At 42.5% G+C, this 26,064-nt stretch overlaps 1 protein-coding gene across 8 annotated transcripts in view; it reads right to left on the bottom strand.

Annotated features, from left to right (window-relative positions):
• The window catches only part of VAV2 (vav guanine nucleotide exchange factor 2), a 375,354-nt gene that overhangs the window by 166,328 nt on the left and 182,962 nt on the right, over positions 1-26,064 (bottom strand). For all 8 annotated transcript variants that reach the window (XM_073599569.1, XM_073599567.1, XM_073599566.1 and 5 more), the window contains exon 3: positions 10,523-10,581. In XM_073599569.1, coding sequence (XP_073455670.1) covers positions 10,523-10,581 — 59 coding nt within the window. The remainder of the gene's footprint in view (positions 1-10,522; positions 10,582-26,064) is intronic.

The raw sequence follows: 26,064 nt of genomic DNA on the forward strand, positions 1-26,064 counted from the left end.
ACAGCATGGGATTCCCCCACAGTCCATTACCAGGCCCTTTGAGTCTGGTATGAATATTAAGGGGAACCCCGAACCAAAATTAAAAAAAAAAAAAAAAAAAATTGCGTGGGGGTCCCCCCAAATTCCATACCAGGACCTTCAGGTCTGGTATGGATATTAAGGGGAACCCCACGGCCAAACAAAAAAAATGGCGTGGGGGGGGTCGCCCTCAAAATCCATACCAGACCCTTATCCGAGCACGCAACCTGGCAGGCCGCAGGAAAAAAGAGGGGGGACGAGAGAGCGCCCCCCCGAACCGTACCAGGCCACATGCCCTCAACATGGCGAGGGTGCTTTGGGGTAGCCCCCAAAGCACCTTGTCCCCATGTTGATGGGGACAAGGGCCTCATCCCCACAACCCTTGCCCGGTGGTTGTCACCTGAGAGGACCGTAATTAAGGCGGGTGCCTCCCATGTAGGCAGGTCGGTCTCTTTTTTTTTCGGTCCGTCGGCGGAGCAAGAGAAGACGACGACTACGTGGGACAGTTTTATTTTTTAATAAAGGACTTGTCCCCAAGTCATGTCATTTTTAACATTTTCACACTTTTTTGTAAAATGGTAGGGGTACACTTGTACCCCATTACCATTTCACACGGGGGGGGAGGCCAGGATCTGGGGGTCCCCTTGTTAAAGGGGGCTTCCAGATTCCGATAAGCCCCCCCGCCTGCAGACCCCCACAACCACCGGGCAAGGGTTGTGGGGACGAGGCCCTTGTCCCCATCAACATGGGGACAAGGTGCTTTGGGGGCCTACCCCAATACACCCTCCCCATGTTGAGGGCATGTGGCCTGGTACGGTTCAGGAGGGGGGGCGCTCTCTCATCCCCCCTCTTTTCCTGTGGCCTGCCAGGTTGCGTGCTCAGAGGGTCTGGTAGGGATTTTGAGGGGGACCCCAACGCCATTTTTTTTTTAATTTTGGCGCGGGGTTCCCCTTAATATTCATACCAGACCCAAAGGGCCTGGTAATGGACTGTGGGGGAATCCCATGCTGTTTTTTTCAATGACTTGTGTTTTGCCGGGACCGACAATTACGAGTACTTTTAAATTACTTTTTTTCCTTTAGAAATGTCATTTTGTGCAGGGACTGTTGTAAATACGGGAAACATGCGCCACTTTACAGGCATACTATAGACACCCCCCAGGTACGAAATTTAAAGGAATATTTCACTTTTATTGTTTCACTTTATGCATTATTAAAATCACTGCTCTAGAAAAAACGACTGTTTTAAAAACTTTTTTTTGCATTGATACATGTCCCCTGGGGAAGGACTCAGGTCCCCAAACACTTTTTATGACAATACCATGTATATAAGCCTTTAAAATGAGCACTTTTGATTTCTCCCTTAGACTTTTAAAGGGTGTTCCGCGGCTTTCGAATTTGCTGCGAACACCCCAAATTGTTCGCTATTCGGCGAACAGGCGAACACCCGATGTTCGAGTCAAACTTACGTTCGACCTGAACGTTGGGCTCATCCCTACATACAGGTAATGCTAAAATTGGTTTGGTTTTACATTTCAGATACAAATTGAATGGTAAAATACTTTTTAGTTTTTTTTTGCCATCTGAAAAAAAAGAGAAGCCTGAAAATATGTATGTATACAGGTTACAGCATAGGTGTTAGGAGGGGGAGGGAACATTTTTAAGATTAGTTAATTATTGAAATTCTACTTTACAATAATACCCCTTATCCCTGCACCCATAGATTAAATGAGCATTAGGAGTGGGCCCCTCTACACTGCAAGGGTAGATTTTGTCTCATTTCAGGAGTTTAGTTTTATCTGAAATGGAATCATAAGGTTAAAAATACAGAAATCTCATTTTTGAGTGATCAGTGCTGAAGTGACAATGAAATGAAGACACAGTGCAGTTGATATGGGGTAATGGGGGTATACAATTTTGTCTTTGTATAGAGACTGTTTCACACTGTCCAATTCTTTATCTGGGTGGTGTCACCCCTTTCTGCGCTCCTTTGCCTAGCCACACCAAAGACATTCTCTATATTTTTAGATATTTTGCTCCCCAGTGGCTGGGCATCCTGCTGGCTTTCTCACGGACATCTCCATATTTTATAGCTACAGCCCTGGCATGTGCACTGTAGCGGAAGGAGCGTTTATGGGATAACTTCGCTGTGTGTCAGTGGCCAGGTGCGTGCTAGCCGGAGGAAGAACAAGTCTTGCTGTTGGTTTGCTATGGGCGTTCAGTAAAAAAAAAGGAAACCACTATTTTGACTTTTAATGATCAAAGAATCAGAACATATTTGAGGACATACTTATAATGTAATCAACTGTACAGTGCAGGAAAAGTGCACGTTCCTATGAAACTCAGATTATTAGATGGGATGACCTATACTGTTTTGCTCCCCTGACTACACCATCAGAAGGGAAGCAATATGCCAACCTAGGGTTAAGGCGGATAACAAATGTCCCTTGTGATATCTGGTGATAAACCAGAAAAAAACTCATCATCAAGAAATCTGTCAGTCGGTCCTGACTGACAGGAGGGGCAGAGACACAATGAATCTCACCATTGTCAGAGGGGTGCAGACACAAACTACTGCAAGAAAACCTTATCACTCCGAGAGAGGCAGAGACACAAACCTAAGCAGGCCAATTGTATCATTGTGAGTACAGAGGAGACACAAACTACTGTGGGGAAAATGTCACTATTGTGGGAAGGGCATAGACACAAACGGCTGTGGGGAAATCTCACTATGGTGGGAGGGAAAGATATAGTACAAACACTATTGTGCCACCCAATATAGGTTTGTCTTTAATGTACAATTTTGGAGCCAACAAGTCCAAACCTGGAGCAAAAGACATTAATTTAGAAGCCAGGAGATAAACTCACCTGCCACTTTGTTAGGTACACCTTGCTAGTACCAGTTTGGACCCCCTTTTGCCTTCAGAACTGCCCCTAATTCTTCCTGGCATAGATTCAACAAGGTGTTGGAAACATTCCTCAGAGATTTTGGTCCACATGGACATGATAGCATCAGGCAGTTGCTGCAGATTTGTCGGCTGCACATCCATGATGTGAATCTCACGTTCCACCACATCCCAAAGGTGCGCTATTGGATTGAGATCTGGTGACTGTGGAGGCCATTGGAGTATAGTGACCTCATTGTCATGTTCAAGAAACCAGTTTGAGATGATTTGAGCTTTGTGACATGGTGCATTATCCTGCTGGAAGTATCCATCAGAAGATGGGTACACCGTAGTCATAAAGGGAAGGCCATGGTCAGTAACAATACTCAGGTAGGACGTGGCGTTTAAATGATGCTCATTTGGTATGAAGGGGCCCAAAGTGTGCCAAGAAAATATCCCCCACACCATTACACCACTATCGCCAGCCTCAACCGTTGATACAAGGCAGAATAGATCCATGGTTCTATGTTGTGTATACCAAATTCTGATCCTACCATCTGAATGTCGCAGCTGAAATTGAGACTCATAAGACCAGGCAAAGTTTTTTCAATCTCCTATTGTCCAAATTTGGTGAGTCTGTGCGAATTGTAGTCTCAGTTTCCTGTTCTTAGCTGACATAAGTGGCACCTGGTGTGGTCTTCCGCTGCAGTAGCCTATCTGCTTCAAGATTTGATATGTTGTGCATTCAGAGATGGTATTCTGCATACCTTGGTTGTTACGAGTGGTTATTTGAGTTACTGTTGCCTTTCTATCATGTTGAACCAGACTGCTCATTCTCCTCTGCCATCAACAAGGCATTTTTATCCACACAACTGCCGCTCACTGGATATTTTCTCTTTTTCTGACCATTCTCTGTAAACCCTAGTGATGGTTGTGTGTGAAAATCCCAGTAGAGCAGCAGTTTTTACATTCTCAGATCAATCTGTCTGGCACCAACCACCATGCTACGTTCAGTCACTTAAATCACCTTTCTTCCCCATTCTGATGCTTGGTTTAAACTTCAGCAAGTCGTCTTCTCCACGTCTTGATGCCTAAATGCATTGAGTTTCTGCCATGCGGTTAGCAATTTGTGTTACCAAGCAATTGAACAGGTGTACCTTATAAAGTGCCAATGAGTGTATATACTGATAAGCTATAACTTTATGACCACCTACCTCATTTTGAGTAGGTTCTTCTTTTGCCGTCAAAACAGCCCTGACATATCAAGACATGGATTACGCTAGACCTATGATGGTATGCGGTGGTATCTGGCACCAAACCATCAGTAGAAGATCCCTTAAGTCCTGAAAGTTGTGATGTGGGGGTCTCCATGGATCAGACTTGTTTTTTCAACACATCCCACAGATGTTTAATTGGACTGAGATCTGGAGAACCTGGAGGCCAAGCCAAGACCTCAAACTCATCGTTGTGTTCCTCAAACTATTCTTGAATCATTTTTGCAGTGTGGCAGGGCACATTATCCTGCTGAAGGAGGCCACTGCAATTAGGGAGTACAGTTTCCATGAAGGGGTGTACTTGGTCATCAACCAGGTTTAGGTAGGTGGTACATGTCTAGTAATATCCTCATGAATGGCAGGACCCAAGGTTTACCAGCAGAACGTTGCCCAAAGCATCACACTGCCTCTGTCAGCTTGTCTTTTTTCCATACTGCATCCTCGTGCCATCTCTTCCCCAGGTAAGCAATGCACACACATCCAGCTATCCATATGATGTAAAAGAAAACATGATTCTTCAGACTAGGCTACCTTCTGCCATTGCTCCTTGGTCCAGTTCTGATGCTCATGTGCCCATTGTAGGTGCTTTTGGCTGTGGACACAGGTTAGCATGGACACCCTGACCGGTCTGCAGCTACACAGCCCCAAACACAAAAAAACTAATGATGCCTAATTTTTTGGCTTTCAGCACATCAACTTCAGGAACAACAAGTTTACTTGCTGCCTAATATACCCCACTGACTTTCAGATGCCATTGTAACAAGGTTATTCAATTAACCGGTCAGTAAGTTATGGCTAACTGGTGTATGTTTTTTCTGAAAAAAAAATAACGGAAAAGTGCAATTTGTTATATGCAATAATAATTCACAAAGTTCAAGCACAAGAGTGCAGTGTAGCCAAACAAAGAAGAAAAATGACACGTATACTTGGTATAGCAGTGTGTATTTACACCACACACACACACAGGATACCCAGTAGAAAGATCCAGTCTGGAGAAAGATTAGTTGGCGGTATAAGACTTATAAGTAATTCAATAGTCTTATAAGAATTAGAAGACTGTTGAATAACACGGTAATTAAAATTCAGAACTGTGAATTCTAAAGAAACTCACAAAATGCACTGGGAATTAAATGTATATGATGTTTGCTGCAATAACAGGAGCGTATTTAGGTCAGTAGAGGTGTCCATGGAAATCGCAGGTGTCACCACAAGTGTGACATGTGGCAGCAAAGGAACCGAGACTCAGACAGCAAGTGCGAGACGACATAGTTAGTGCTGAGGGACATAGACAGTGTAAAAACAGCAAATATGGGGCGAGATCGGGGAGTGAAAGAGAGAGAGATACAATGACCTGATTACCGCAGGTCAGGTGATGGAACAGCCTGTGATGTGCTGAACAGAAGAAGCTGTAATAATGGGAATGAACCAGCCTCAGGCCTGAATGGTCCATGGCAGAGCAACAGTGACCCCTTATTAGTAGCTGGGGTAGTTTATGGACTATGGGAAATAGAGAGATCACAGCTATGGAGAATAAGGTGATTTATCCATAGCAGCATTGAGTGAAATGACAGTGCACCTACATTCAGTCTCTCAGCTGCACCATTTCTTTTATGTAAAAACTTAATATAATAAAAGGAACGTATGGTGGTTTTGTATGTATATTCGTTCTTCAAGATCAAAATTTAAAAAACAATTTCTTAGTTGGGTAGATATGAAAGCCCAGCATGTACAGAGCTCAATAGCTTAAGCTCCAAATTACATGCACAACCTTCCTCTCCCCTGACTGCTCTACTCAGAAAGGCCTCTACTCAGCTTCAATTACAGACAGTCAGTCTGAAGGGTAGGAGGCTTCTGATGCTCCAGGAATCCTTTATCATGTGGCTGCTCCCTGTTTTAAATGTCACTTAGTAAAAAAAATAAATAGATAAAATGATATACACACACACACACAGGTACATATACAGTATATATATATATCTTTATATTTTAATTGTAAAAACAAAAAACACCTCAAACTATTTAAAAATGCATGCCTTTTTGAGACTCAAATCCATAATAGTTTCCTCTTAAATTGAAATTTCTCTTTTGTTGGAGATTTAAAGTTCACCTTTTGGACAAGGTGAATTTTCTATCTGAAGTATTCTGTGCGTAGTGCAGAGTGGTGTACCGAGTGCAGGCAGCAGGCAGCAGGCAGGGGAAGTCGCAGACACCACTAGCTTTGTCCTATAGGTTGTGAAATGTGTCACAGGTAATTATTCACTTATCACTGCACTACTCATGGACTTTCTGTGACCTAAAATAATGTGATAAACTATGCAGCCACAAAATCTAAGGACTGGTATGCTACCTTATATTTCATTTTTGCTTTTTTAGATGCACTTTAAATCTTAAATGAAAGAACTTCTACTTCTCTAGAGATCTGTAGAACTTGGCTTTGTTCTGTCTTTATCCCAACATATACAGTGCCTTGAAAAAGTATTCATACCCCTTGAAATTGTCCACATTTTGTCATGTTACAATTAGTAAATAGAGTCCACATGTGTGTAATTCAATCTCAGTATAAATACAGATTTTCTGTGAAGCCCTCAGAGGTTTCTTAGAGAACCTTAGTGAACAAACACCATCATGAAGGCCAAGAAACATACCAGATAGGTCAGGGATAAAGTTGTGGAGAAGTTTAAAGCAGGGTTAGGTTATAAAAAATATCCCAAGCTTTGAAAATCTCACGGAGCACTGTTCAATCCATCATCCGAAAATGGAAAGAGGATAGCACAACTGCAAACCTACCAAGACATGGCCATCCACCTAAACTGATAGGTGGGGCAAGGAGAGCATTAATCAGAGAAGCAGCCAAGAGGCCCATGGTAACTCTGGAGGAGCTGCAGAGATCCAAAGCCCAGGTGGGAGAATCTGTCCACAGGACAACGATTAGTCATGCCTTTATGGAAGAGTGGCAAGAAGAAAGCCATAAGAAGTTTGCGAGAAACCATGTGGGGGACACAGCAAACATGTGGAAGAAGGTGCTCTGGTCAGACGAGAACAAAGTGTAACTTTTTGGCCTAAAAGCAAAGCACTATCTGGCAGAAAATGAATGCTGCACATCACCCTGAACACACCATCTTCATAAGCGAAACATGGTGGAGACAGCATCATGTTGTGGGAATGCTTTTCTTCAGCAGGGACAGGGAAGCTGGTCAGAGTTGATGGGAAGATAGAAGGAGCTAAATACAGGGCAATCTTGGAAGAAAACCTGTTGGAGTCTGCAAAAGACCTGCAGGGGCAGAGGTTCACCTTTCAGCAGGACAATGACCCCAAACATACAGCCAGAGCTACAATGGAATGGTTTAGATCAAAGCATATTCATGTGTTAGAATGGCCCAGTCAAAGTCCAGACCTAAATCCAATTGGGAATCTGTGGCAAGACTTAAATTGCTGTTCACAGATGCTCTCCAACCAATCTGACAGAGTTTGAGCTATTTCGCAAAGAAGAATGGGCAAAAATTTCACACTCTAGATGTGTGTAGAGACATACCCAAAAAGATTTGCAGCTGTACTTGCAGCGAAAGCCGGTTCTACAAAATATTTACTCAGGGGGGCTGAATACAAATGCACGCCACACTTTTCACATATTTATTTGTAAAACGTTTTGAAGACCATTTATCATTTTCCTTCCACTTCACAACTATGTGCCACTTTTTTTCGGCCTATCAGATAAAATCCCAATAAAATCCATTTCAACTTTTAGTTGCAACATGACAAATTGTGGAAAATGTCAAGGGGTATGAATACTGCACTGTACATATTTATATTTTAAGCAGATTTTAGCATTAATGCCCTTTCTAGAGATCTCCCACATATTGCTCTGTTCCATCTACCCCTACAGATACAGAATGGTAAATTCTTCAGAATATTCTATTTCTGACCTTTCTAGAGATCTGCAGAACATTGCTCTGTCCCATTACCCTCCTGACAGATACATATTAATAAATTATGCAGATTATTCCATTGCTGACCTCTCTAGGGACCTGCAAAGCATTGCTTTGCAGCCAGTGGATATTTTGCATAGAAGAGTTGTACTGTTTATGAACGGACATTAGTGGGAGAAGTGTGTGAAATTGTGCAGTGTTTATCTTTGTCGCTGGCAGTGAGCACAGACAGAGCACTTTCCCCCAGGAATTAAAGTGGGATGAAGTTCCAGAAGCCAGTAGATAAACAGTGAGGTGTGGTCCCCATCCAGAGATGTCTCATCTTGTCTACTAATGCTCTGCGATGGAAGCAGACTCAGATACTCAGATATCACCCAGAGAGCAAATATCTTCCCACACACAGTCCTAGAGAAGCGGCATCATCTGGACAATGGGGGGATGCAAGCAGAGGAGAGAAAATGGCACTAGAGAGGGGAATATGCAAAATCTGGCAAAGCAGAAAGTAGACAGAAATACAAGGTCATAGTCCACCGCCAAGTAAATGTTTAGAAGTGTCATGTGATGAAATATAGATTTCATGTAAATAGGTATTTATGATTACAAATATGCTGTATTTGCATACCAACAATTGATTCTGCAGGCTTTTACAGAACACAATAACCAATCACATCAGGTCTCCGAACCTGAGAAGCTCTGTGATTCTCCTGAATATTTGCAAACCTAACTACTGAACAACAGAATTCATGAATTTGGGACTCCTTACTGACAGATCAAACCAGTAAGCACAGATTTTTCATGCATCGTAAATTGTAAAATCTCTTTAAAGTCTGAAAATTACTTAAAGATCCTTAAAAAAAAAAAAAAATTTACATCAGTTTTCCTATGGACGACTGGCGTTACAGGCAGCTCCAACATTTCCTGCAGAGCCTGCCCCAAACCATTCGCTCTCCCACCTCGAGGTCCCCATTTGAGAAATTATGCATGTCAACCTCAGCGATTCCTCATTCCATTTCTCTGCTATCGCTAGTCGCTAGAGATTAGGGGGAGACCTGCTTACATAAGGGAGTGGGAGAGTGACCTGCAGTATGTGTTTACTGAGACCCAACTTGACCACCTTTACCGCCTTACCCATTCTAGCTCTGTGGACACGAAAAAGCAGGAAAATGGTTATAAGATACTTGTTGTTATAGCGTCCCCTCCAGGTTGGCTCAGATTTACTCAACTGTGTCGGATGCCTGCTTGAGGGAGTGTGGACATCAGGGTACATTCCTACACATTTGGCGGGAGTACCCCAAGTTGCAACCCTACTGCCAGGATATCCCAGGTCCCAGATCCCAGGTAAAAGAAATTCTGGACATCGAATTACCCGATTCCCCATCGTAAGTCTGTACTGCCTCATCTTCTAAACGCAGCGAAGAGGCTGATTCCGGTTTTTTGGAAGAAACCTAAGATTCCTATTCCAACAGACTGGACCCGCATAGTGAATTATATCATGGCTGCAGAGGAATGGATGGCGACCTGCAAGGATTACTATGATAAGTTTTATGGTATCTGGGCCACCTGGATAAATCATGTTAATTAAACTGTATCGAGCCTTCAGGAGGATCACCCTCAGTCGACCTTGACACCATGTACAGCCAAGGTTCCTCTGGACCTCTGACCCTTAATGCCACTAATTGTTTTGAGCAGACTGAACCTTAGGCCTCATACCTCTTAAACCTAGTTTAACCTGCTATGTTATGTCACATTACGAAGTAGAGTGCTGTTCTTGTTCTCTATACCTTTCCCTAACTGTTACCCTTCCCTTCCCCTCCTGCCCTTACCCCTCCATGTCCTTTTACCCCATCTCTCTTTCTGAATATGTCTGGATCTATGTCCCAGTTTCAGGTATTGAGTTGCCATAGGCTCTAATATATGTAGGGGCATGTGAGACTTTAAATTATGATAGTGTTCATCGAATGTAACACGATTCTGATGCTTCTCCCACTACCCACCATCTGGATAATTTCACATTTGCACTGACGGTTACCTACTCGGACTTGTTTGTTGTTCTATTTGGTCTGTGAATTTCTTTTTTGATTTTATGCTGCAAAATTTACACAAAAAAAAAAAAAAGAAAAAGTTGAGTCCTGAAATACAGCGCTTCTGCCACCTGATGGTGAATCAGAAACGCCAGGAAATCAGAAGCCGCATGGACCACAAGGCGCCCATCCCAGTCAAATGGGTATTTCAGAGCTCCTGTTTTTTGTTGATTGTAGCAGCTAGGGGTGCTCTGGACGGATTGTCCATTTCTGACTTTAGGCTGGCTCTATGTGTTGCTAAACAGGGGAACATAACTTTGGCATTTAGCCTTTGAAACCTTATAAAATATGGTAAGACCCTAAGCCAAGAAAGTACAATTAGAAAAAACAAATAATTACCTGTATCCAATGGATTGTGCAATGCCATGATAGGAGACTTTGGACAGTGCCGAGATCACCTGCAAGATAAATAGAAATCATTGTAAATGAGCAAAATCTCATACATGTGCAGACAAGAAAATACATTGGAGAAGGAGCAGGAATATGACAGCAGTTGGGGAACTATAGGTCCCAGCATGTTCCTCTGTAACTATGACCTTAATGCTGACTAAGAATTCATTCAACTAGACTTGATATTTTCTCCATACCATGAAAAAGATTTCAGAGGCAACTTGTACTGTTACCAGGCGGAAATTCGCTGTTAATGGAAATGTGGTGTTGACAATGCTGACATGGTAGCTGCCTGGCTGTCACATTGATCCAATAACTGCAATACTTTTGGAGTCATTCTCAGAACTATGCATATCATACAGTGGGTATAGAAAAGAACCACCCCCTTTAAAATAATCACATTTTGTTGCTTTGCAGCCTGAAATTAAGGCAAACACAGTTTTTGTTTTAGTCATCTGTATTTACTCAGTGCAATTTACACACCCAAACATCCAAGTGAAAGTCATAACACCAACATGTCAGGAAAAAAAATCAAAAACAGAATCACTGAGTTGGAAAAAGGATCACCCCCTTTATGGGGGGTGACTCACTGCAAGTTTATTCTGTGTCAGTGACTCAAAAAGTTCACAGAGCCAGGAATCTAACAGTTTTCAGAGGTTAGCAATGCAATGTGCATATTCCTGACATGACAGGTTCCCTGCTGCAACTAGAGCTGTCCATGTATGCACTGAGAAAGGAATGTCCACAATGGTCCCTTCTTCCTTAGTGCACTCACTCCCAGCCTCCCTCCCCAGCCAATGTGCCTGTCACTCGCCCAGTACATGGCCAAGTCGTTTTGTATTGGGGTGGGTGCAGCCTGATGGGTAACTGAGAGACTAGTTCCCCCATCAGGTCTGCTTCACCTCTGACTGACAGAGCATGGCAGTGGGCAGAGCCATAGCTATTATGCAGTCCAATAGCAGCCTTTGAACACATCCACTGATGTGCGCTGTCAATCAAAGGTAAATCAGACCTGATGGGCTTCTAGTCTCTCAGTTCCCCATCATATTGCACCCACCCAGTGACAAGTCATTTAAGAAAAAAAATGGCCATTGCTCATATCTGGATATGGACATCCTCTGTATCTCTTTTCACATGTATCTGAATGGAGCCGAGGACACAGCACTGTGTGGGAAGCTTTCTAACACATGGCAGCTTCCCAGCTCAAGCACTGCCAGCTCTGAATACTGATATACTGTGCAGGCCAGTCACAGTTGGTCTTAATTACTGCCAGTTTCCCAATCTGAGAGAAATGGCGGTAATTCTTTAAGAAGGTGTGGCTGCCACTGCAACAGATTCTTAAAGTGGAGGTAGTAAGAACTATATAAATTTCCCGCAGGTGTTGGTAATGTAACAGACACTGGTGCAAATGCTTGCCTGAATTAGGCAGTTCGTTGTCACGGGAACTACCACCAGAAAAGTCAGGGCAATTTAGAATTTCCCTAATAGTCTTTAGGAGTGTCAGGTATAACAGCCCCCTTATTTTAATGTGATACCGATTGTTTAATTTCAGCTCAATTCTGCTTCTGATTAAACTTGTGCTGTTGTTATAAAATACTAATTCAGTAGCTCAGAGAAGAGGAATAAATAACTTCAAAGACCTGAAATTTCCAACAAACAGGCAATTCTGAAGGTTGCAAAGATTTCCATAAATTAGAATCTGCACCTGATATAAAATTGCATCTATTCTGGGGGGACACGGAAAGAAAAATATTTTTCTTCACACTCAATGTTATCAAGGTGAAGATACATGTTAGGAGGGAATGCTGGCAAAGCCAGTGATTATATCCTGTGATTTTACCTTGAAAAAATGAACTCTAATTAACAGTGCAAAAGGTTTCCACAATTACTGGTGAGCGATTCATAACATGCAAGCTCCTTAAAGATATCCAGGCAAACAAGCAGGTTTGCGAGATATAATCTCTCCCCTTGTTCCTGCTGTCCTATGACAGCTATGCTGACAATATGAGTTTAAACTTTCTTCTCTAGCCTGATAAAAAAAAAAAAAGGCAGATGCAGAGTTTTATGGATTTGGGGTCTTATAGACACCAGATCCCTCCCAAAAAATACCTGACACATGACTATTGTCATTACATTCCTTGTGACAGCAATAAAAGTGATACAAAAATGTTTTTTTTAAAAGGGACAGTGCTCGTGCGCTGAAGTGAATGCATACGTAAGTCAGCCTGCAAATGTATACAGTGTTGAAGCCACACATGTGAGGTATCTTCATGATCGCTAGAGTGAGAGCAATAATTCTAGCACTAGACCTCCTCTAACTATAAACTGGTAATTGTTAAAAACTTTTAAAGCGTCGCCTATGGATATTTTTAAGTACTGTAGTTTGTCGCCATTCCACGAGTGTGCGCAATTTTAAAGTATGACATGTTTGTAATAGAATGTATAAACAACTGACTCCATCTTAGATTCCCCTCCATTTTATATAAAGTATAAATTAACTTTTTGTGTGTGTAAGTTTTGCCATGGTCAGCTTGACTAGCAATTTGCATAGAACCACACCCTATGAGATATTGTGGTTAAGCCGAATCTGTGGCAGCAAGTCATCAGCTATTTCTTGTTATTTAGTCAAGCAGCATAACTCTTGGTAAGAAAGTACTGCGTGTAAAGTTTGAATAACCCTTAGACATGTATTTTTACTGGTATATATACTACTGTTGTATTCAATAAAGACCGAGAACTTATGAACACACACTCAAGCCTGTTTCCCGTGTCTCATTTGGTCTCTCACGGATCGGAGGGTCCCGGTGGTCTGCCTGCATAAACCAGGATGGTCGTCAAGGGGTATAATTCCTTTCAAATGGGGGCTCGTCCCGGATAAAGCAATCATCCTTGGAAAGTAAACGTTTGTCTTATTTTGACAAATTATTTTTCTTGCCTCGGTTTTGATAAAGCTTTAGTCCTTTAAAAATTATATATAAAGCAGACGGACCACACCTTAAAAGGTCTTTGGGAGACCCGAGTCCTAGAGAGAGTATTCATTAACATTGTGAAAGGTCTTTGGGAGACCCGAGTCCTAGAGAGAGGATTCATTAATATTAGACAAAACAGTATTATAACTCCATTTGGGAAGGAGAAAAAGAGTTTGAGGTAATCACCACCGTGACCCCGGGGAAAGTTGTAAGGATTATGTTGCTAGGGTTTGTGGTACTGATTATGAATTTATAAATCCTTGGGTGTCAAATTTAGCAGGGTGGACTGAAACTATGCATAGTAGTGATCCCTTCCCCCGAGATGGAGATAATGATGAATTTCATATGGATATGGTGAAAGGCTTATGTCTTGGTGACAAGAAGGCTTTCCCATGGTTTTCAGGAGACCCTCAGTGGGATATGAAATCCATCGCAGTTTTAGGATTATACCAAATTGTCCAGTGAATCTCTTGGGTAGGGACTTGCTGGGAAAATTGGGTATGAAGATAATAATGTCCCCAAGTGGCGGTCTTACTGTCTAATCAAAAAAGGTCCCAATCGTGCCCATTTTGGCCCTAAGTAGTACCAACAGAAGAATTCCCAAAAGATTTACAAAATGCCTGGTCATAGGGGTCTTTGGATGTGGGTTTCATCTCCTGTACTCCATACAAAGCCACCCTCAAACCTTGGGCAGAACCCATATACCATAAACAATACCCTTTGTCAAAAGAAAAGGACAATGGCATTGCTCCCATGGTGGACCATTTCCTTAAACAAGGAATTTTAGAGGAAACAATTTCACCTTACAACACTCCTATAAATACAGTTAAAAAGCCAGATGGCAGTTATAGGTTTGTTCAAGACCATAGGGCCATAAATAATCTTGTAATGCCCACAGCACCTATAGTACCTGATGTGCCATCACTCCTGACTTCCATACCATCCGATTCAGAGTATTTCACAGTAATTGATTTAGCAAATGCATTTTTTAGTGTCCCGGTGGACTAAGAGACACAGCCTATTCTAGCATTTTGTTTTAGAAATCGCCAGATGACCTCGTGCAGAATGCCCCAAGGGTATGTAGACTCCCTTTAGTCTATTCAGTTGTACTCCAGGCAACTCTACGGTCCTGGACTCCCCGCCATGGTTCAGTCCTATTACAGTATGTTAATGATTTGTTGTTATGCAGTCCGAGCCAGGTTGCCAGCAGAGAGGATGGTAAAGATTTATTGTACTGCTTAGCAGAAAATGGTCACAAAGTCTCTAAAAAGAAATTGCAATGGTGTCAAGAGACTGTTGAATACCTTGGTTTTACCCTCACAAAAGGAGAAAGAAGAGTCAGTCACAAGAGAGCTGCAGCTCTCGTGGGTCTGCCCCGCCCACTGACAAAGAAAGATATGCTATCTTTTCTTAATATCATTGGTTACTGTCGCCAATGGATACCTGACTGCTCTTTTTATGATAACCTCCTGAGGCAAGCCACAGGCTCATACATGCCATATTGTGTAAAATGGACAGATGAAATGCATGATGCATTTGTGTACCTTAAGACAGCAATGGCAACGGCCCCTGGCCTCGGATTGCTCAATTATGGCAAAATGTTTCACTTGTTTGCTAGGGACAATTGTAAAACAATGGTGGGAGTCCTGGCGCAGGAACACAGGGGAAAACTCCGCCCTATTGCATTTTTTTTCAAGAGTAGTGCCAATGCCGGTACAGGGCATGCCGGCGTGTCTCAGAGCTTTGGCATCCTGTGCTATGGTAGTAGAAATGGCTACTTCTTTTACTCTAGGACATCCAACTCCCTTACATACTACTCATAATGTATCCATTTTGTTCAAAAATATTCCTACCCAACATATGTCAGCCCAAAGGTTGATTGGATACGAGGTTATTCTCCTCTCAAATCCAAATCTTGAAATAAAATATGCTTCACCCACTTCAGGCCCAGCCTCGATTCTAAATGCATTACTAGGTTTAAAAGGAGTAAAGGATGAGATAGTTCCTCAACATGAATGCATTGAAATAATCCACCAGGACACATCTCCACGTGCAGATATTTCTTCCACTGCAATCCCTGGGGCACAAAATGTTTTTGGTGATGGTTCTTGTTCTAGACCAAATGACAACACATATCATGCAGGATATGCTGTAGTCCAGTTGCCTGATGTAGTGCTCGAAGCAAACCCTGTCCCATTTCAATCAGCGCAGGCTGCAAAACTGAGTGCCCTTACAAGAGCATGCCAGCTCTTTGAAGGACAAGATGTGAACATTTATATTGATTCTAAATACGCATTCAGTGTATGCCACGATTTTGGTATCATCTGGTTAAAAAAAAGGGTACATAGCAGCAGATGGCAAATCAATTTCACATTCAACATTAGTGTCCAGCCTTTTGGAAGCAATTAAATTGCCTCGCTGTATAGCTATCCACCACTGCAAGGCACATACCACAAACCATATACAGCAATCAGTGTAGCGCTGGACATAAGAGTGTAACTGGTGATTAGAAATTGGTGCACAATCTCTGATAATGCTAGGGTGTAATGCCGAATAAACAATGTAAATACACCAAAAATAATCATCTAAAGCTTATATCTATACAATACATAGTGATATTCCTTTTAAATATGGGACCATGCCAGAAATAGGTATGTGTGAAAAGAATAATAAAAGTGAAAAATAAAATAAAAAGTTCAAAAAAGTGTCCCAAATAACAATGTGTAAAATCCAAAAGAGATCCGGAGGAAGATATATTGCAGGATTCGGGAATATTCGATCCACCTCCCGTGCAGCCCACCACCAAATGGTAAAGATGAAGGCTTACCAGAAAGCCTGCGACCGCCCTTACTCAGGGGGGTCAGAACAAGCTTAGTTGTGGAAATGTCCAGGGATGATGGAGCCTCCGAGTCCTCTCTCACTACATCGGGCAGGCAGCCCACAGCAACGGGAACCCCGAAGAAGAAGTTCACAAGAATTCCCTCAATGTTTCTTCTCGGAAAAGGTCAGATATAAATGAGCCTCAGATCCCAAGAAAAAAATAGAATAGGACTCCAGTAGTAAAGATATGAACATGACTGGATGTCCAGACCGACAGGTAATGGCTCAGTAGTGCAAACCACATGGGTCTCAGCCCAACCCAGAATCCAGAAGAAGATCAATGAATCCAGCATGGGTTGACTGCATGGACTCCACTCTACATACCACAAACCAAGATGATGTTTCAAAAGGAAATGCCTTAGCTGATAAAGCAGCAAAGGAAGCAGCTTCTAAACAACAAGCTATCATACAAATGACATCACTTACATATCCATCCACACCTTTTACACATTTACAGATTGACTTCACTCATGTGCCCAAGTTAGGTAAAAGACAGAAATATTTACTTATGATAGTAGACAGGTTCTCAAGATGGACAGAAACATTTGAAACTACAAAAGAGGATGCACAAACAGTTGTAAAAATCCTCATGCAGGAAAGTATCCCTTGATGGGGATGCCCGCTCCAAATAAATTCTGATAATGGTCCTGCCTTTATTTCAAAAGTGTGGCAAGATTTAGTGAAAGCACTTAAAATTGATTGGAAATTTTAGATACCTTACCACCCGCAGAGTTCAGGTATTGTTGAGAGAATGAACAGAACCATTAAAGATAAAATAAGGAAAGCAACAGGAGGCACATATAATAAGTGGCAGAAAGTCCTACCAGCAGTCTTGGCTGAAATAAGAATGACCCCCTCTAAGAAAACAGGATACTCTCCATTTGAGGTCCTTATGGGTAGGCCATTTCCCACCCCGTGGGCCAGACAACCACTTATGTTAGAAAGAGGGGACCTAGAAGTAATACAGGGAGAGTATATTAGGGAACTCATTTAGACTCTGGACAGAGTTGAAAGAAATGTTGCTCGCACCTCCCCTTTCTCTTCACAGGAACTTGCACACCCTTTCCAGGTAGGAGACGTAGTGGTGGTCCAACAGCTGAATCATACTAAGAAGCAAGAGTATCCGTTCGGACCCCCGACCACTGTGATCAGTCACACGTACCACACTCCTTACCGAGGGAAAACAGTCCTGGATTCATGCCAGTTGTGTGAAGAAGGTGAACCAAACACCTAAGAAGCAAGCCAAGGATAAAGGAGGTGAAGCAGGTAATACAAATCCTTGAACAGTGAGTGAAGCAGGTGGTCAAGACTTTGAGGACCTCGCTTATTGCACCACAGACTTCTGGGAAGGCATTTTGCCTCCTGTTCCTAATCTCTCTGATAGTTTTCCTACCTATATGGATCATAACTAATTGTATTTATCAACCTGAAGACTTGGGAGCCCTTAAAAGGTATATGTGGGTTACCCAATAGCACCATCGATAATACACAAACCAGACACAAGAGAGATACACAATCAGATAATGAAGGAGTTAAAACTGATAGTTTTACAGACAAAATGTTGCTACTGAAATTCAAATATAATTATGCCCAGAAATCAGGGTATGAGAAATGTTGGATATGTAGTAAACTGCATCCTAGTACAGCCCGTATTCCCCTTATGGCTGTACCCTTAACCGCTTGCCGACCGCTTCACGCCAATATACTTTGGCAGAAGGGCACGTACAGGCAGATTAACATACCTGTACGTTGCCCTTTAAGAAGCGCGCACGCCGCGAGCTCCGTGTGATCGCGGGTCCCATGGACCCGATGTCGGCGGGGATACCCGCGATCGTCTCAAGGAGAGGAAGAACGGGGAAATGCTGATGTAAACAAGCATTTCCCCGCTCGGCCTAGTAACAGGACACTGATCACAGCTCCCTGTAATGGCGTGATCAGTGTCCTGTCACACATAGCCACACCACCCAGTTAGAATCACTCCCTAGGACACACTTAACCCCTTCACTGCCCCCTAGTGGTTAACCCGTTCACTGCCAGTCACATTTATTTACACAGTAATTTACACAGTAATCAATGCATTTTTAATTGCACTGATCGCTGTATAAATCAGTGAATGTGTATGGTCCCAAAATCGCGCCAAAAGTGTCCGATCTGTCCGCCATGTCGCAGTCATGATAAAAATTGCTGATTGCCACCATTATTAGTAAAAAAAAAAAAAAAAAATAATAAAAATGCCATAAAACTATCCCCTATTTTGTAGACGCTATAACTTTTGCGCAAACCAAAAGCTTATTGTGATTTTTTTTTTTTTTTACCAAAAATATGTAGAAGAATACATATCAGGCTAAACTGAGGGGAAAAAAAAATTTATATCTTTTTTGGGGATATTTATTATAGCAAAAAGTAAAAAATAATGCTTTTTTTTCAAAATTGTAACATTTTTTTGTTTATAGCTCAAAAAATAAAAACCGCAGAGGTGATCAAACACCACCAAAAGAAAGCGCTATTTGTGGGGAAAAAAAGGACGTCAATTTTGTTTGGGAGCCGCGTCACACGACTGCGCGATTGTCAGTTAAAACACTGCAGTGCCAAATCGTAAAAAGTGCTCTGGTCTTTGGGCAGCCAAATGGTCCGGGGCTTAAGTGGTTAAATATCACCCTTTTTCTAAATGGAACATTAATGTTCCATCCACCAAACAAGGTGGATTGAGTTCCACCAGCACGGCCATTGTATTCTGACAGTGGGACTTTCTGCTGTAAGAATGCACTGATCTTCGGCTGCACATGCTGATTTTTCCAGCTTGTCCTTTTGACGATTATTGCTGAATCCCCACTGGAAAGACTCCCGGAAAGTCTTACTCCTCTGACCACAGAGAACGTGAGAGGACACTAATAATAATCTTTATAATTTGCACACATTAAGGCTAAAGCCGTTTATCAAAAAACATCTTTTAGCTTCTCAGCAGGACATTCAGCCATGGTGGGTGGAGTTTTCTCATTACAGAGTGCGGGTGAAGACTGATAACAAGCTCATTAATGTAATAAACCACAATCTCAGGAGACAGCGAGATTTAAATATGTAGATAGAGTAACTAATACTTGTAATTAATAAGAGTCAGAACACTTTATTAACCCTCTAACGTCCTGTCTCATAGGGTTGGTATAATATGGGCTGAGATAGCAGTGATGTGCCATTAATACATTTTAAAACAGTCTTAGAAGTATGAAGAATCGTCACCAGAACATTTTTTGGGGAAAATCTTCAAACCATTATTGAGAAAATAAACGTATTTTACATCATCTCCAAAGTCATGGTCATGGCATAAAATAAAATGTTTGCACGTGTGTGCATATCGCTACATTTCAGACCTAAACTGTGCTGAGCTCAGCCACAGAAGAAAATATATACATTGGACATTTCATCCATCTGTTGGTTGTCTCACAGATGGACACTGTTGCACTGTGCCCCCCCCCCCCCCCCCCCAATTCTGGGCATAACAGAATAAGCCCCACACAGATGACCCATTTACTAGAGAGAAAGGAATCCCTTCAAAGCCGGAATCATGGCTGGATGTCTTGGAAGACAAATATGCTGAATGGCTGGAAGGCGGATGACCCCCTGGCAGTTGTGAACAGGCATACATTATACATGAGGACGCATCACACCAGATTACTGTACCACTCAATCGCACAACACTCATTTTATGCTTTTTAAAGTCAAGGAGGATAAAAATTGACCCGCAGAGATGCAGCAAAACCGGCGTTCATGGGGCGTCCGGAGAAACGATCTCATTTAACATGAAAGTCTCAACGCTGTTTCTATTTCAGACACGTACTGTGTAAATTTTTCACATTAAAAGGATTTTAATACCTGTAATTTGAGGTTTGTGTCCTTTTCTACCAGTAAACAGCAGAGGAGAAGCTGTAAAGCATGTAGAGAATACAGGAGGTTGATGAAAGAGCTGGTCTGCAGATAGGCAGCAATTTGAGCTTGAAAAAAGAATTATACAATAAACTTATATTGGATTGTAAGTGTAGCCCCCTGGTCCTAAATTGGGGCTATAATGTAAATTTTGTTTTTGGCTGGGCTGTAGACAGCTCAGACTGATTTTACATTTTATCTGATCTTTCCCTAATCCAACCTAACCCAAATAGGTTGTGCATTTCTGTTACCAGTAGGCGTCACTGGTACCACAGGCCAGTATGAGAAGTACAAATGGGTTGAATTATGAATATTTATTTCTCTTCCAGCCAGACCAGTAGGAGGTTCTTAGCCACTGGTGCATAGTGGGAGAGGATATTTTTTTGGGCTGGGCCATGTGCTCGCTCTCTCTTGCCTCAGGCCCTCCTGGCCTGAGGATGTGCTGCTGAAGTGAGCTCTGCAAGTAGGCCCAGAAGCCTTTCTGGGGCCTACTAATTCTGAGGGGGGTCCTTAGGCTGTCTTACCCAACGTGGAAGAAGCCAAGCCAAGCTGAGAAGATCCAGAGGAGGACCCTTGCTGGAGAGAGCCAGGATGAAGGCTGGTCTCTCAGGAGGGCCTGGTGACTCATTTGGAGGACGCACCTACATCTAAAACGCTGGGTTGGCTTAAAGGTTCTGACACTATGAAGCTGGATCTTCTACACGTGAAAACGTGTTTGCAGTATCGCTGGGTCTGCTTAAAGGTTCTGGTACCAAGGAGTCTATAAGTGATCTGCTACTAGTATCTGAGACCCCTAATCCTCTCTCCTACTAGCTCCTTTGAAGTTCTGCATTAACCACTTCAGCCACGGAAGGATTTACCCACTTCCTGACCAGGCCATTTTTTGCGATACGGCACTGCGTTGCTTTAACTGACAATTGCACAGTTGTGCGACGCTGTACCCAAATCAAATTTATGTCTTTTTTTTCCCACAAATAGAGATTTATTTTGGTGGTATTTGATCACCTCAATATTTTTTACTTTCTGCTATAAAACACACCCAATTAAAAAAAAAAAAAAAAATCTAATTTCTTCATCAATTTAAGCCAATATGTATTCTGCTACATAATTTTGGTAAAAAAAAACCAAAACAATAAGGGTATATTCCTGCATAGCAGAAAGCTGGGCTCTGTGTGTTATCCCCTGACAAAATGGAGATCTGCCTTGTTTACTTTGACAGATCCCCGTTCTGTCTCTGCAGGTAATGATCGCAGGTGACCGGCGGATATCGAGTCTGTTGGACCCGCCAATTGGCTCCCCCACTGGCAGATCGCCGTGGATGAGACCAATGTACAAATATGGAGATTCACGCAGCCAAGCCAACCTGCCGCAGTATAACTGCGGCGGCTGGTCAGCAAGCAGTTAAAGAGGTTGTAAACCTCCATTTTCAAGTCATACCTATAGGTAAGCCTATAATCAGGCTTACATATAGAGTGCGCCATTTAGGAGATATTTATTTTGTACTGTGCCGATGATGTCATCAGTGCATGCGCTGTGAAGAAACAGCCCTCCATGCCGTTTCTTCACTAGCGAGTGTGCGGGAGTGACGTCACGCAACACCGGCCAGTCACAAAGCCAGAGTCCGTGGCCCCAGAAGAAGTCGAACATGGATGAAGCCGGCAGCAGGGACAGAGCAGGCTTCGTTTACAGGTGTCATATAATGTGCTAGTATGCGATGCATACTAGCACATTATGCTCTTACTTTGCAGTGAACAAAAAGGAAGTAAAACCTATCAGGGTTTACTTCCTCTTTAAAGCTTTGTAAATATGAAATGTGACTGGCGCCCAATTTCTGTTCCAAACTCCCCATTATAGCCATGGACTCAGACCTGGGGTAAATGCTAGCTCGCCCCCCTGCCTCTGGAGGTCACACCCCACCTTCAGTAGACCCAGGAGGGCGCTACATAAAAAATAACTATTACTTGTTTTGCCATTAGGCCTCATTCACACTGACACTCATTAATTTTGCTTTTCTGAATGCAGGAGAATTGATAGAATTGTTCCAGGAAGTGTAAACAACTTTTAAGCCTCCCAGATCATTTTTTCCTTCTTTTAGATGTTCCTGCTTTGCATTTACTTACATTTAATTTTTTTGTGTGTGTGTTCAATCTTTTTATTATTATTATTATTTATTTATTTCAAGTGCAAACATAGACGATACATTAAGAGGATTGTAAACCCTCGTGTTTTTCTCCTTAATGCATCCTATGTCAATCAAATTCAATGAAGTGGGCGCCGGAGGCGGGACCGAGTCCGGCATTGTGTCTATGCTCGCAAATGCTGGAATCGGGAGCGTGCTCGCAAGGTAACCCCCAGGGAGAGTGCTTCTCCCAGGGGGTTTACTGATGCGAGGGACCCCAGAAGACGAGGTTCCGGGCCACACTGTGCAAAACGAACTGCACAGTGGAGGCAAGTATGATATGTTTGTTATTTAAAAAAAATAAAAAATTAAGGTTTACAATCACTTTAAGGCACTTCAATAATTATCTGGAAAAAATAACTAGATAAGTTACAACAGTTATTGGAGAATACAAATGAAGGGGAGGCTCGTCAGCCTCACGACAGAAATGTTTAAAATAACAGAGGTTGTTATTGGATACATTCATTACTTTCAGAAATAGTAACATAAAAATGAAAAACGGTAATAAGTCATAAGGTGAAAAGAGAAGGAAAATAGATTTTGAGAAAATCGTAATATGGTACAGAGTGGAGAATGAGAGAGTGGGAGAGAGGAAGGGATGGAAGAGAAGGTGGCCAGAGGGTTTTCCAGTCCACTAACAGTTCCCTGCATGAATCTGGGCCACATAAGATTTCTAGGAGGCAGCAGTCGACATCGTTCAGGAGGAAGGGGGTGACCCATGGTTCCCAAACTCAATAGATTTTTTTTAATTAGATCCTGGACACACAGAATTCTATTTTCTCTAAATAGAAAGAAGTACCAAGCGCAATGAGGTTCCAAGGGGATATGTAGATTACCACAGTAAGTGGCAGTGACAACTACTCATCTGACCAGTAATGAGACATGAGCACAAAACAACAAATAAAGGAGTCCTCTCATCCCTGTGCAAGTTAATAGAGCCACAAACCCAGGAATAGTTAAAGTCAAAATTCACTTTAGTGTAAAGTTAAAAAGCATGAAATGCAGGTGTGCCTAGACTGATAACTAAACCATTATAACCAGCTTGGCGAAGTATCTGTGAAAGTACAGAAAAATACCTGATGACCTTGGCAGAATTAAGGTTTTCTTGCAACTTGCTGTGCACTAAATAGATATCACTAGGAGAGGGGGAGGTTTTTTATAGTCCAAATTAAGACAGCAGCCTGGGGTGACAACGCTGCTCCTCCATAGATACACTACAATGAGTGAGTGTTGCTGCCCTAGAACAGGAAGTGTGTTACTGGCAGGCTTATTATGTTAACCACTTCAGTCCCAGAAGAATTTACCCCCTTTCTGACCAGAGCACTTTTTGCGATTTGGCACTGCGTCGCTTTAACTGACAATTGCGCGGTTGTGCGACGTTGCACCCAAACAAAATTGATGTCCTTTTTTTCCCACAAATAGAGATTTCTTTTGGTGGTATTTGATCGCCTCTGCAGTTTTTATTTTTAGCGCTATAAACAAAAAAAGACCGACAAATTATGAAAAAAAAAAAAACACAATATTTTGTACTTTTTGCTATAATAGATATCCCCAATTTTTTTTTTAATGAATTTTTTTCTCAGTTTAGGCCGATATGTATTCTTCTACATTTTTTTTTTTTTTTTTTACCAAAAATATCGCAATAAGCATATATTGATTGGTTTGTGCAAAAGTTATAGCGTCTACAAAATAGGGGATAGATTTATAGCATTATTATTTTTTTTTTTTTTTACTAGTAATTGCGGCGATCTGTGATTTTTATCACGACCGCGACATTATGGCGGACACATCGGACAATTTTGGCACATTTTTGGGACCATTGGCATTAATACAGCGATCAATGCTATAAAAATGCATTGATTACCATAAAAATGTCACTGGCAGGGAAAGGGGTTAATACTAGGGGGCAATCTAGGGGTTAACTGTGTTCCCTAGGAGGTGATTCTAACTGAAGGGGGAGGGGACTGACTAGAGGAAGTCATGGATCGTGGTTCCTAGCTAATAGGAACACACGATCTCTGTCACTCCTGTCAGAACAGAACAGGCAAGTGTGTGTTTACACACACTCGTCCCTGTTCTGTGTCTCCTGTTCACGATCGCTCACGACCGTCGGTCATCGCGACCGTCGGCCACGAGCATCAATACCCCCGCTGTGCAGCAGGCGCGTGCCTGCTATCCCGACCCCACAAGCCGACGTATAGCTAGGGCTGGGAGACTTTCTTTAAAAAAAAAAACTCGATTCACGATTCGAATCGAGTTTTTTTTTTTTTTTTTGGAAACCGCGCCGGTCCCGAGGCGCTGCGGGCATGAGCTTTTAGGCGAGGCCGCGGCTTCGGCCTAGTCCGCGGCATCCGGCCTAGCCGACTAGGCCGAAGCCGCGGCCTCACCTAAAAACTCCTTGCCCGCAGCTCTTCAGGCCCGGCGCGGTGTCCGCGCCGGTCCGGAGGCTCTGCGGGCATGCGTTTTTAGGCGAGTCCGCGGCGTCCGGCCATAGCCGCGGACTAGGCCGAAGCCACGGCCTCGCCTAAAAACTCATGCCCGCAGCGCCTCGGGACCGGCGCGGTAAAAAAAAAAAAATATCAAAAAAAATCGATTTGCTTAAATTTTGAATCGATTTGACCTCTCAACTCGATTCAAGATTTAAATCGATTTTTTTCCCAGGCCTACGTATAGCTACGACGGCTCACACAGGGGAGCCAACCTGCCGCAGTATAACTGTGGCAGCTGGTCGGAAAGCGGTTAAAAAAAAAAAAAAAAAGCCTGGAAAAAAAGGGAAACTAATGCAACCATCACATCTAAGGACTGCTAAAGCTGCAATGCATTACATTTTTGGGTTTCGATAAACTTTAAACAAATACCTTATGGGACTCTCCTCTGCCACCATTCTAATTTGAGCAGCCAGTATAGACATTCCTACTATATGCCATGTGTAACATTTCAGCTGGTGTGCAGGGGATGGTAAAGATATAACAAAGAATGTTTGCACATTATTGGATATAGCACAATTTTACAAAGTTAAGCTATTTCCATGCACATGAACATTTTTGCACCTATCTGGAGTTTGGCTGTACCATTTGCCCAAACATGGGAATAGCAGAATGTGGAGGTGAAATATTAGAGGGGTCTGGCAGCGGTTGCCTCCAATGAGTCTATTGATTTCTTGCAGAGAGGAGAGGAACAAATTGATCTGGGGAAATTGTAGAGCGCTTTGATGTCACAGCTCCCCTTGAGCATCACTACCCTCAGCTGACCAGCAGACATCAATACTTCATTACACAAACATTTTCCCTTCCTCTCCCTCTGTCACTGGCCGGGAATGTGACATTGTGGTGCATCTGAGCTGGAAACAGCTTGATCATCATCACAGGCCATAGAGTTATTTAAAACTCAATTTCAGGACCTGAATGACCCTACAGATGTGCCTGAGAGTAGCTGTGTGTGACTTATATAAATTACGAATTGTAATGGAGAAGGGTGGTACAGCAAGGCCCCTTCTTCAGGGGTCTCGGCCCGAAGTCATTATAACCATTTTAGACACCAGC

The sequence above is a fragment of the Aquarana catesbeiana genome, linkage group LG09 (genome assembly GCF_042186555.1).
Source record: "Aquarana catesbeiana isolate 2022-GZ linkage group LG09, ASM4218655v1, whole genome shotgun sequence".
NCBI classification, from domain to species: Eukaryota; Metazoa; Chordata; class Amphibia; order Anura; family Ranidae; genus Aquarana; species Aquarana catesbeiana.